Raw genomic sequence first — 13,950 nt, 5'->3', positions numbered from 1 at the left:
GTATCCCATGATGATGTGATATTCCATCCAAGAAGGGCTTTGACATTTTTAAATGAATGTAAATTATCTCTATATCTGACATTATATTTTCAGGATTTGACCAATTTTGCCATCCTCTTTATTTTGCATGTCCTTCCCTTGCCTAAACTTTCTCAGAAAACTATATAGTTAGAATGGTGCTGATGTGTCATTAAAGTGTATTCAGTGGCTGAATCTGAAACTTTTTTATCATTATAAAACTAGAATACACTGTTAGAAACATGGACACAATGCACAATCTACAATACAGGACTGTTAAAGCATTAACCATTATAATCTCACCTGAAGTAGATGATTATTCCCGTTTCATGCAGAAATCGCAGAAACAAATCCAGTTCTTCACTTTTTTCTATTGGGAGAGTTCCTTCCTTGCTCATTTTTTCCACCTCTAGGCGAGAAATCACCTGCAATTACAAATTGACAAAAGTCTTTAGTTTGATTGGTTTATTTATTTTATAAAAAATATCTATCTGCTTGAAGCTGCTTCTTTGTGTCACCATTGTTACATTATATATTCACCGTATAGCAAGATATCGGTATCCTTACTTGACCTAACAAATAGCAAGACCAGGGAAGGACATAACTTAAACGGATTTCATAAATAAGCATATACACCTGTAATAGCGTCCCTCTGGTATGCAGTCATACTTTCGATGTTAAACTTACAAAGTATCCTTTTAAAGTCAGCTGCCTCCACCATTGTTGACCAATATACAATGCACTGCTCTTAAACACTGTTGGTTAGTTGGCATTATATACACTAAGGGAGGCAACTCATGAAATCCTATAGATGACAACCACTAAAGTTCTTCTTCTTGGAAAAGAATGAGACAAGATGAAAATATGAAAAGAAAAGTTACAAGTGTAAATGTTTTGTGCAATAAGCTGAGAAATGATTGGTCACACAGATATAAGGCCATATCAACCACTGTTAGTGGTAACTGATCACACAGATATAAAGCCATGTCAAGTAGTGATGCTGTTAGCTGATCATACAGATATCAAACCACAAAAATGTTGTTGTTAATTTGATCGCACAGATATAAAGCTATGTCAAGTAGTGTTGCTGTTAGCTGATCACACAGATATAAAGACTCAAATATGTTGATCACACAAATATAAAGCCATGTCAAGTACCGTAGTGTTGCTGTTAGCTGATCACACAAATATAAAGCCTTGTCAAGCATTACTGGTTTTAAATCATGGGGTCAAGACTCAAATACATAAATACAATATTTGCCTGATATGTTAACAAATTCAGAAAATTAGGAGTTTTAATATCTGCTCATTGATAAATCACTGGATTCTTATTTAGGGAGTAAAAAGAGTCGAAAGAAGAAATTCATGCTCTACTGGCTGAAAATAGTTTCCATGAATTCAAAATACATCATTTCTTCCTGCTAAACAGCTAGTGTTGAAACTATCTCTGATATTCCTAAATGATAACAACACTGGTGGCCTTCATGTTAAACAACTAGTGTTGAAACTATCTCTGATATCCTTAAATAATAACAACACTGTGGTGGCCTTCATGTTAAATAGCTAGTGTTGAAACTATCTCTGATATTCTTAAATGATAACAACACTGGTGGCCTTTATGTTAAATAGCTAGTGTTGAAACTATCTCTGATATTCTTAAATGATAACAACACTGTGGTGGCTTTTATATTAAACAACTAGTGTTGAAACCATCTCTGATATTCTTAAATGATAACAACACTGTGGTGGCACTTCATGAACATCAGATTAGTGTCAGTTTAACTTAGAACCAAGTTGACATCACAGACCAAACTATTCCCAAGATGGCCATTGTATCATCCATACTGAATGTAAGATTGCACCATTTTCACTTAGGAATTATTAGGTAACATATAAACCCTTTGATGAAAATGTCATGCTGATCATGACTTCCCATCTGGAAGAAGTGATAGCAATATTTTTAAGATGGTCACAATGGTGGCCATTTTGAGGGTTTGATTGCATCATTTACGTTCATGTTCATTTAGACTCCCTAGAAATATTGTGAAAACTCCATTTTCATAAGACTTTCTATTGAAGACGATTAGCAACAGCACTATTTTCAAGATGGTAATTTTGGAAATAAAAATGGCACCCTTTTGATTTAAAACCAAATTGACACTGTAATAATTGTTTCGGAAAATGTTCAATGTGAATATGACCACACATGTAAGAGGAGTAGCAATACCAGGACATTGGAGACCAAATAAGCAATTAATTAAGTTAGAAACAACTAGAAATCTAATGATGTTTTTCAGTGAAAATCTCATGCTCTTATGATAATTCTTTCAGAGATAACTAGAATTTAAAACTGGCCACTGGTTCCCATACTGAATGCTTAAGTGGCCCCAATTATATTTCTGACCAAGTATGTCTCATCATTTAGTAAATACCCCATATTTGGTATGACCATCCAATAAGAAAGAACAATGATAACAAGATTTTTAAGATGGCCAGTGTGATGGTCACATTCAACGCTCAAGTAGCAGCCTTTTTATTTATGGGCCGAGACATCATCAGAAGTTGTCTGGTGAAAATCTCATTTCAATATGACTTGTCGCTCAAAAGGAACTGTGATAGCAAGATTTTCCAATTGGCCATTACAATGACCATAATACATGTAGAACCAGCTATACAGTGTACAAAGAACTCTTTAGTAAAACCTCCATGTTGATATGACCAGCCATTCAGAGCAGAAATATTTGACAGGGAATAGTGCTCACCAAGATACATTCCATAAGCTGCATTCATCTTGGTAAAGTAGTATGAACAATCTCAATCTAATACAGCAAAATCTGAAATGTATGTCACAGTGACCTTCTTTTAGAGATGATGTGAGCATTATATTTAATGGGGAAGTTGACCTTTGCCACTGAAAAAAGGGGAAGTAGAAACGAAAAGGGTGGATGAGGAAATGGACATAGTTTAATATTTACATAACTCTTCAGCATCCATTGTTAGTGAGCAAATAAATCAAAGTATGTTAAGGATTTTGCTTCTAGTTATTCAAGCATTAACCTTGCATTGTTTCTGATCTAAATCTGCTCCTTATCTGTAAAAACTATTGCTCTGTGCTGAGAACCCCCATTTACAGTCTGCTACCTGTAAGGGGGAAATGCATATTAGCTTGTCCAGGTAACCTGGACTTTATGGTTGTTATATACAGCATTCCAATTATCTGAGGTGTTGTCACTGAGATACCTCTACTCCAAAATAATAATTTTTACTAACATAAGCTCTGACGACATTTGACTTTCTTGAAGCAGTGCTCTGTTGACTAATATGACACAGCTTTCATAACTGTTCCATAATGCTGTATTAAGATTTTAAGTCCAATCAATTTCGTATTCTTGTTCAGGTATTTTGATGAATATTTATTTTTTAAATTTCATTTCGGATTTTTAAGCCTTACAGTTTTGCAGCAGAAGATCCAGCTTGACTAAAGAAAATACAGATGTCATGACAAGCACTTTAAGGGTTAACTGTCTTTTAATTCATACTGTGCAGAGCTGACTTTTAAATATGCCACTTGTAACTCATTTACTGGAGGTACTGCACACCATTAATGCCCAAGTGTGTGAATTTATACAATGTTTGTGGTAAGTGTGTTTTACTAATCAAGATTCATTCATAGTCTAATGATTTTCTTTGTCATACGGGTGTATTATTAATAGAGACACATTCATAGGCTAATGATTCTTTCCTTTGTGGTATGGGTGTATTATTAATAGAGATTCGTTCATCGCCTAATGATTCTTTCCTTTGTCGTACAGGTGTATTATTAATAGAGATGCATTCATAGCCTAATGATTCTTTCCTCTGTGGTATGGGTGTATTATTAATAGAGATGCATTCATCGCCTAATGATTCTTGCCTTTGTGGTATGGGTGTATTATTAATAGAGATTCATTCATAGCCTAATGATTCTTTCCTTTAAGGTACGGATGTATTATTAATAGAGATGCATTCATAGCCTAATGATTCTTTCCTTTGTGGTGTGGGTGTAATATTAATAGAGATTAAATTATAATGATTCTTTCCTTTGCTGTAAGGTATATTACTAATAGAGAAAATTCATAGTTTGACAACTCTGTCCTTTGTGGTAATGTTGTTGCAGTTTTGGGGTTTAACATCATGTTCAGGGCTAGATATGCTATAGATGGTGGCCAATATAACTGGTGGGGAAAGAACTCAGAAAATCTAGTAAGAACCACCAACCCACTGGAAGCTACAAATGGCTCTCTCACATACCTAAATTGGCCAAGCCTTGGCCTTCAACCCACAGAGGTGAGATAGCAGTGATTGGTAAAGGTGAGTGCTTTAGACCACTCAGCCATCCCGGGCACCATTCTTTGTGGTAAGGGTGGGTTACTAATAGAGATGTATCCATAGTGTGATGACTGTCCATTGTGGTAAGGGGGTACCACTAATATAGATGCATTCATAGTTTGATGACTGTCCTTTGTGATAAGGATGTGTTACTAACAGAGATGCATTCATAGATTCATAAGTTATGCCATCAACAGATGCTGAACTAAAACATTAACTATAAAATTTAATGCTGCTGTTGTTGTTCAAGGGTATAACACCATTTTTCAGCACAAGATAGGCTATACATGGTGGCCAGTATAAATGGTGTCGGAAGAAACTGGGAAAACCCTGGAAAGAACCAATGACCCACAAGAAGCTAATGAAAAGCTTTCTCACATAACCACATTGGCCAAACCTGAGACCCGAACCCACACAGACAGAGGTGAGATGGCAAAGATCTGTAACAGTGAGCGCATTAGAGCCACTCTGGGCCTCAATATTTAATGCTGTGATGTGATTTATTTCAGTCATATCGCTACGTTGTCTGCAATGTGGCACTTTCAAGTGATGTCTAGCACTGGGGCATCATGCCGCAGACATGTAGCATGATGTCCCACCCAGTCTTATTATCCTGACACCAGGCTGACCAGTCCTAACACTAACCTCTTAATGCTGAACACCAAGTGAGGTAGCTGTAAGTACCATTTTTGTAAGTCCCCGGGTTGAATCGTATGGGGATCGAACCCATTACCTCCCGCATTAGAGGTGGATGTTCTAACCACTAGGCCACCGGAGCACTTAAAATTTAATGCAAGTCTGTGGATCATAAAATACAGGAAATAGTTTCCTGTGGTTGGTGCTATGAAAACCACTCTAGACAGCTGCCTTGGTTTTTGTTGTTATGGTGTTAGTGCTGTTTTTCAGCAAAAGATAGGCTTTACATGGCAACCAGTATAAATGGTGGTGCAAGAACCTGGAAAACCCACAGAAACAAACACCAATCCATAGCAGGTTACTGGCAATCTTTTTCATGTACCTACATTGGCGAAGCCCAAGAACCTAAGCAGACAGCGGTGAGATGGAAGTGATCTGTAACGGTGACCACATAAGATCAGTTAGCCAATCAGCGCCCTGACAACTGCCTTGGACAGAGAAAAAAAAAATTCATTCAGCGAGTGTACATATAAAAATAGGTCTTCATCTGTGTTGATACAGATGCCAACAGTATTATAATAGTTTATTGAGTGTACATATAAAAATAGGTCTTCATCTGTGTTGATACAGATGCCAGCAGTATTATAATAGTTTATTGAGTGTACATATAAAATAGGTCTTCATCTGTGTGGATACAGATGCCAGTTGTATTATAATAGTTTATTGAGAGTATACATATAAGAATAGGTTTTCATCTGTCTGGATACAGTGGTATCATAATAGTTTAGTGAGTGTGTACATATAAAATAGGTCTTAATCTGTGTAGATACATATGCCAGTTGTATTATAATAGTTTATTGAGTGTACATATAAAAATATGTCTTCATCTGCATGGATACAGATGCCAGCGGTATTCTAATAGTTTACCTAAACTACATAGAGGTGACCATGCTGAATATTATTTTCTCTCCGAGTTATGGCTTGACAGATGAAGGCATTTCAAAGCATATGGTTTTATCTAATCTGTATTGTAGGTCAGACAGATGAAGGTATTTCAAAGCATGTGGTTTTATTTAATCTGTATTGAAGGTCTGACAGATGAAGGCATTTCAAAGCATGTGGTTTTATTTAATCTGTATTCTAGGTCTGACAGATGAAGGTATTTCAAAGCATATGTTTTTATTTAATCTGCATTGTAGGTCTGACAGATGAAGGTATTTCAAAGCATGTGGATTTATTTAATCTGTATTGTAGGTCTGACAGATGAACGTATTTCAAAGCATATGGTTTTATCTAATCTGTATTGTAGGTCTGACAGATGAAGGTATTTCAAAGCATATGGTTTTATTTAATCTGTATTGTAGGTCTGACAGATGAAAGTATTTCAAAAGCATATAGTTTTATTTAATCTGTATTGTAGTCAGACAGATGAAGGTATTTCAAAAGCATATGGTTTTATTTAATCTGTATTGTAGGTCTGACAGATGAAGGCATTTCAAAGCATATGGTTTTATTTAATCTGTATTGTAGTCAGACAGATGAAGGTATTTCAAAAGCATATGGTTTTATTTAATCTGTATTCTAGGTCTGACAGATGAAGGCATTTCAAAGCATATGGTTTTTATTTACTCTGTATTGTAGTCAGACAGATGAAGGTATTTCAAAAGCATGTGGTTTTATCTAATCTGTATTGTAGGTCTGACAGATGAAGGTATTTCAAAAGCATATGGTTTTATTTAATCTGTAATGTAGGTCAGACAGATGAAGGTATTTCAAAAGCATGTGGTTTCATCTAATCTGTATTGTAGGTCTGACAGACGAAGGCATTTCAAAGCATATGGTTTTATTTAATCTGTATTGTAGGTCTGACAGACGAAGGCATTTCAAAGCATGTGGTTTTATTTAATCTGTATTGTAGGTCTGACAGATAAAGGCATTTCAAAGCATATGGTTTTATTTAATCTGTATTGTAGGTCTGACAGATGAAGGTATTTCAAAGCATGTGGTTTTATTTAATCTGTATTGTAGGTCTGACAGATGAAGGCATTTCAAAGCATGTGGTTTTATTTAATCTGTATTGTAGGTCTGACAGACGAAGGTATTTCAAAGCATATGGTTTTATTCAATCTTTATTGTAGATCTGACAGGAAAATCTATTTCAAAGCACAAGGTTTTGTATAGTCTGTATTATAGGGCTGACAGATGAAGGTATTTCATTACACAAGGTCTTGTACAGTCTGTATTGTAGGTCTAACATAAAAAGGTATTTCAATGCATAAGGTCTTATAAATCTGTCCCCTTCAAAAATGTACTTTCAACGATATTCCACTGGTACAATTGAAACATTGCATGTGTGCTTCTTGTAATTGCAAACAGCATGTCATGAATGTTAACAAGATTATAAAACCCTGAAAGTTGAGTGTTGGCACTTAATCTATTATGTCATCACACTAAAACTTTATAATGTTCACTCTATGGCTCCATTTATGTATGACACAAATTGGTAATGTAGATCAATTTTGTACAGATTGTGTCAGAACACAGGTATAGCACTAAATAATAAAAACACATGTCAAAATGGGGGAAAATAGCCATGGTTAGGTTCAAATCTTTATAGAAAGAAGTGTATATAAAACCAGTTTATAGAGCTGGTAACCCTGCAAATTCACAATTAGTGAAACGAGGGACACAAATTAGTGAATTCTGAACACAACTAGTGGGGCCCCCGAGTGGCCGAGTGGTCTAAAGTGCTCACCGTTCTGGATCACTGCCATCTCACCTCTGTCTGAGTGGGCTCGAGTCCAAGGCTCGGCTAGCGTGGGTATGTGGGAAAGCCTGCCAGTAGCTTATCATGAGTTGGTGGTTCTTCTCTGGGTTTTACAGGGTTCTTCCCCCACCATTTATACTGGCTGCCATGTATAGCCTATCGTGTGTTGAAAAATGGCATTCAACCCTAGAACAAGAACAACAACTACAACACAATTAGTGCAGATTATACCATGACACTCTGATTGTCATTATGCATTATATCAAAATCCAAAATAAACTTAAACAAATTATTTACACTAATTATATATACAAATTTATTTGAAGCCAAATTACTGATATACACAAACATCAAGCTATTTGACTACGGTAGACTTGAACTTGCTCAACTGGACTATGGTAAATTTGTTTTCAAAACAGTTCTGACTTCTTGCATGGTGGTTGATCTTGGTGACTAAAATTGTTGCAAATTCTCAGCACCTAAGGAAGCCCTAATATCCATATTATTTTTGCTCACGATATAAAATACTCTTTCACTGTCGCTGATTTCCATCTGACAATGGCAGGAAATGTTCAATAAGAAAACTCATAATGCTTCAGAAATGGTAGTTTGCAGGTCTTGAGTTGAAGGCCTAAAGTACACGGAGCTGAAATCTTCTGGAAGCTCTTAATTTTCCCAATATATATGTGTGTTTTTACCTTACAGTATGCTTTTTCACATCGTCTCTGCCACGAGCCCACTGGGGCTTGCATCGTTGCGTACAATTTATCTGTCATACATGTACTATATAGTACTATTATTATGTAGTACATGTATGATGGTTATATTGATAGCAACAAAACAAGCCTATGTACACATTCCAAATCATTCAATTTGTGGACCACTGTCTGCAAAATGCATAATGTATATTAATATTTGATGGCTGAATGCAAGGCCAATTTTTGTTGTAATCCAATCTGCACTTCACGTTTTGTGGAATATATTTATTTTTCCTTGTAAGTGAAAACATTTTAACCATAGTTTAGCTTAATTACAAAACCGTATTAATCCAGAAGATAAGACATCGAACAGTTACTGATTAGTGGTGTTGGCACATATGGGGAAAAATAATAACTCGAATATGTTACAAAATATACAAATATTTCAACATCTAAAAAATTCTACACTCAAGATAGTGGTCTTCGTTTAATGTTTGTACAAAACTAATTATAATTTATATGCGTATGTGCATGTGCCATTTAAAGAAACATTCCAGTTGGTCCAAAGTCTTCTTCACAAGTATTTGTAAAAGTTCTGTTCTAAATATAGACTAAAGAACTTTAAAATGCTTGCTACAGGGCAAACTGTAACAATTTGACATAGGTCTACTAACATCGGGAATATCAGTGTGGCACCGTTATTGGCATCAGTGACTACTGCTGATATCGTGACTAGCACTATAAGGGATACAAGTTATTTTATTTCTGATTTAAGCCGAATGAGATTAGGGAAATTCATGATTTTCTGCATGCAGTGTGAATCGCTATCAAGTGTAGTGAAATTCATGCGAAAATCATGAGGGTTGGCATGTCTGCAATTTCAAATCTCAAGGTCACCAAATATTAACCTGGTGTAACTTCAAGTCCTGAACTATACATATGCATTCATCATGCTTGACTTAGTGTGAAAAACAAAGTTAAGCTTTTCCAAATCCAATGATTAAATATTTTGCATACATGTCTTAAACTGTGAGTGGAAACTTCTACCTTCACTCCTGCAGCCTTTCGCTTCATCAGCTCCTGTTCCAGGGGGAGCCACCGTGCAGGTATCTCCTCACCCCAGTATGGTTGCTGTGATGCCACCTCTAAAATTTTCCTCTTCAAATCATCCAATTTGCTGTCCACAATAGTGTTGTCAATGGCAAAGTCCTCATCAACCAAGTGAAACCTGGTAGGTTTGTCTTTCAGATATTCGCGGATCTGCCTGAAGTATCTCTCACATATCTCATAATATCTGCCCTAAAAAAAATTGGAACAGATTGACAAAAAATGAGTAATGGCAAAGACACTGAATTCATCACAACATAAGTATTTATAGAATTTACAAGTCCGTTCATCCTAATATGTATTAACAAACAACCCTATTTCATCTCTGACATAAATATTTATTGAGTGTCCATTCACCACAACATTTGAATTTTCTGTTTGTCATTTTCAGTCACTGACAGCATTATTTGATTTAAATTGGAGCTGTAGGATTGGAAAAAGGATCTTGCAAAATATATATTTTTTAAAATTTCATTTTTATTCTATTTGGATGTAACAAACAGTTCCCTATTTACTCATTTTGGGCATACTGATTCAGATGTGAGCTAGTTAATTTCAAAAGAACAACTTTAAAACTTGCATATAGCAACATTTCTCTAAATTGATTTCTCAATGAACCTGACTCTGTGCAGACTTGCAATTTATTTTATTTATGTGAATGGTATTTTAATAACAGCAATCCTATGTACATATACAGAAATACAACTATAATAACAATAATAATAATAATTATAATAATCAACCCTCTGTAAATAAACCAAAATACAGCTATATAAAAATAATCAATCCTATGTAAATATACTGAAATACAAAATGAAAAATGAAAAACAAATGCTATGTTTTTCTTTCTTCCAAAATATTATGTTTTGTCTTTTACAGTTTGCAGTGGTTTTACTTCAAAAGTGGTAAAAAGACTCGGTTATCAGACTGCCTCATATAACACTTCGTGTGAAATAAATATCCGACTCCACTCCACCAAGACATGTTTTAGCAAGATTTGCAGCAATATTTGCACAAAGAGAGAAAGAGATTTCCTGATTAATGCCTGTAACTTGCAGTATTTATATTTCGTACAGGAAAGATTACATTTTTACAGCTGAAGTGTCACAGAGGTAAAATGTAAGGCAGTCATAGATAAAAAGTGACTGACTATGTAACTGACTGTCAATAACAAAGGCAATAACTACATAACTGACTCTCAATGACAAGGGCAATAACTACATAACTGATATTATGACAAGGGCAATAACTATATAACTGACTGTCAATGACAAGCGCAATAACTACATAACTGACTGTCAATGATGGGCAATAACTACATAACTGTCAATGACAAGTGCAATAACTACATAACAGACTGCCAATGAGAAGGACAATAACTACCTAACAGACTACCAAAAAAAGGACAATATCCTAGGCAAACTGCAATTTGTTTGAAGTTAGTTCAAAAAATGATGCATGTTACATGAAATTTTGTATGCTGCCTTTGTTAAAAATTGTGGCAAGCTCATGATCAGCAACCTTTCCTTCAGGTCGGTTTTTACTTCTGATATGAAGCAAATAACAGGATTTCCTTGATGTCAGTTTTTACTTCTGACATGAAACACTAAACATGATCATTTTGGTAGTAGGAATAATGTACAAGTGTGATTCATCTTTCAAGAACAAAACCAAGAAAACAGAAATTCATTGAAGGATGAATCATCTGCAATGCAAGTAAAGCCCAACAATATTAAACTTCCAAACTATCGACTTTGTGATGTAGAATCTCCCTTTCTATTATGTGTAAATTTCACTGGTAATTACACTCAAATATATTGACTTTTGGATATGGGATGACCCTTTCTATTATGTGTATTTCACTTGTAATTGCACTCCAAACTATTGACTTTTTGATGTGGGATCACCCTTTCTATTATGTGTAGATTTCACTGGTAATTAGACTCAGAAATATTGACTTTTGGATATGGGATGACCCTTTCTATTATGTGTGGATTTCACTGGTAATTACACTCAAAACTATTGACTTTTGGATATGGGATGACCCTTTCTATTATGTGTAGATTTCACTTGTAATTACACTCAGAACTATTGACTTTTGGATGTGGGATCACCCTTTCTATTATGTGTGGATTTCACTGGTAATTGCACTCCAAACTATGGCTTTTGTGATGTGGAATCACCCTTTCTAGTATGTGTGGATTTCACTGGTAATTGCACTCTTCTATACTCCTGATTAACTAAGCCTATTTACCAACAAGACTTGTTTTGTTTTATGTCCACAGGATCGTTGATTTTCAGATATAGTAAGAAGATCATTTTATATGAAGAGTATGACATAAATGTTATGTAGGGGTTAATTCCTCTGTGGAAATGTTTTTCTGATGTGTTAACATGGTGTACTGGCACAACTCTTATCTAGTTTGAGAAATTGTCAGTTTCCTTTTAATACTGATCTCTGGAAATGATATAATATATTCAACACATTCGCTAGGCACAGACAACATGCCACCTGTCCTCAGTGTCAGCAACTACAGCAGTTCTTTATGCCCACTGATGTCACACAACAGAGCATATCCTTCCCCAAAATCATTAATCTTGTTTTAGTCTGATGAGCCAGGGGATAAATGTCAATGCATGTCCGAATGAAAAGGTAATTGATTTGAAAATCGGTTGTTTTAAATACCTCTTCAGCACTATAATAGAAATAAAGCCTAGGAACCCCAGACAAAGTACTTTTGGGTTTTGTTCCCATTCTGAAAGTGTGATTACTCTTAGCTGACCATGCACTGACTTAGGGATCTTTGCATGGTCCCTGTACTCAATGTCTCTCTGCTTTGCATTCTTGTTTTTTCCAATTGGATCCAGGGAATGTCAATTCCATCTATTCCACCAGTAATTTGTATTACTTGCCTTTGTCAGCTTGTTTTGCAAGTTGTGCCAATATTCCATCATATATCCAAGATTTCGCTGGATGCACCAAAAGATTGGTGTTCATTCTATACGTTTGGTTGATCTCCCCATTATTTTCCAAAGCTTCTATTTTAAGCAAAGTGAATTCCAATTGCAATGGTCAAAGTAGTTGAGAATCCCATCAGATGTACATAGATGTTGAAGCCATTGCACCTAATGATGTTGCCAGTAACAAGCAGAGAAATTAAGCTAGCTGTACGCCTTATGCCACAGCATGAAAGTGACATCTGCATTCCATTACTATGACTCTTGTTGAGGTCAGAAAAACAAAAACCATTGCCAAGAGTACTAATAATGTCATTACCTTTGCTTTGTGTAAAACCAATGTTTTGAAAGTCTTGCACTGAATTCCAGGAATACAAACCAGATGCATGGATAGCATAATCCAACCAATGGATATAATTATGTCTGATCAATGGTTGCAGCCATTCAATTGCCAGACAATTATATACAGCAGATAACAAGAACTATTCCAAGAAGAAATATTAATACTAAACCATTTTTACTTGTGACCATTGTCATATCTGTCAGACAAACCTTTGCACTTTTCTTGCGACTTGGCAACAGTCCTGACTTCTTTTCCTCCTTGAGATGATCTTCAACAGGTAAGGCCTGGGCACCTGCAAATGGAATTGTTTATGCTGCAATCTTTGTTTCATAAATCTAACATATCTGAATGAAAAATCATTTTCCAACAGTGTTTGGAGTTGATGGAACAGCCAACAAATATCACTGTTTCTGCAACAGGGATGGTATGCACACCTGTAAAAGGAATTGTATGTTTGGGGGGGGGGGAATATAGTGAACATGCCTTTACTAGAATTCATTATTATATACAACATGCATGATCAGTTAAAATCTTGACAGGCTGAGAATAATTAAATAGCATCCACAACAAGCTTCCTACCAGGTTTTTGTTAAACTGGTATTTTTGGGGTAAAATGATGTTGTACACATCAAGATATATCCACATATAAAGTAACATAACTCACAGGCCAACTGAACTTGAGAAGTTGACCATATATCACTTAAGCATACAAAACTATGACATATTATTTGGTGTAGATCAACATAAAGACATGCCATCATGATCAAGCTTATGCCAATGCATGATAGACTATCTGATGATCATTTACATCTCTGTCTCATAAATGCTTATAAAGTATGTATCAGCAGTTTTACAAATCATGTATGTTACCACTTCCTTTAATTGTATTAAACCAGTCATTAATAATTTACTTTATTATGAGGGTGCTATTGACATAATATGGAATTGTCCCTTCTTCTCCTTTAGTTTCAGAGTCAATCACTATTTATCACTATTTTAAAATAAAACAGCCAGCATTTCTAATAATTTCATCTACTTTTCCTGATAATTTAATA

General features: G+C 35.3%; 1 protein-coding gene across 7 annotated transcripts in view; it reads right to left on the bottom strand.

Moving 5' to 3' along the window:
* LOC149788700 (uncharacterized) overlaps positions 1 to 13,950 on the bottom strand; it is a 129,836-nt gene that overhangs the window by 48,195 nt on the left and 67,691 nt on the right. For all 7 annotated transcript variants that reach the window (XR_016424205.1, XM_089974791.1, XM_089974786.1 and 4 more), the window contains 3 exons: positions 13,105 to 13,187; positions 9,535 to 9,786; positions 322 to 443 (listed from right to left, as the gene is read on the bottom strand). Coding sequence is in view for 6 of the 7 variants with exons in the window: in XM_089974791.1 (XP_089830917.1) it covers positions 322 to 443; positions 9,535 to 9,786; positions 13,105 to 13,187 (457 nt within the window). In the remaining variant the exon portion in view is untranslated. The remainder of the gene's footprint in view (positions 1 to 321; positions 444 to 9,534; positions 9,787 to 13,104; positions 13,188 to 13,950) is intronic.

The sequence above is a fragment of the Sinohyriopsis cumingii genome, chromosome 11 (genome assembly GCF_028554795.1).
Source record: "Sinohyriopsis cumingii isolate HCF-2022 chromosome 11, ASM2855479v2, whole genome shotgun sequence".
Taxonomy (NCBI): domain Eukaryota; kingdom Metazoa; phylum Mollusca; class Bivalvia; order Unionida; family Unionidae; genus Sinohyriopsis; species Sinohyriopsis cumingii.
Note: the sequence above shows the minus strand (reverse complement) of the source record. Positions and strands in the feature narration are given on the sequence as shown.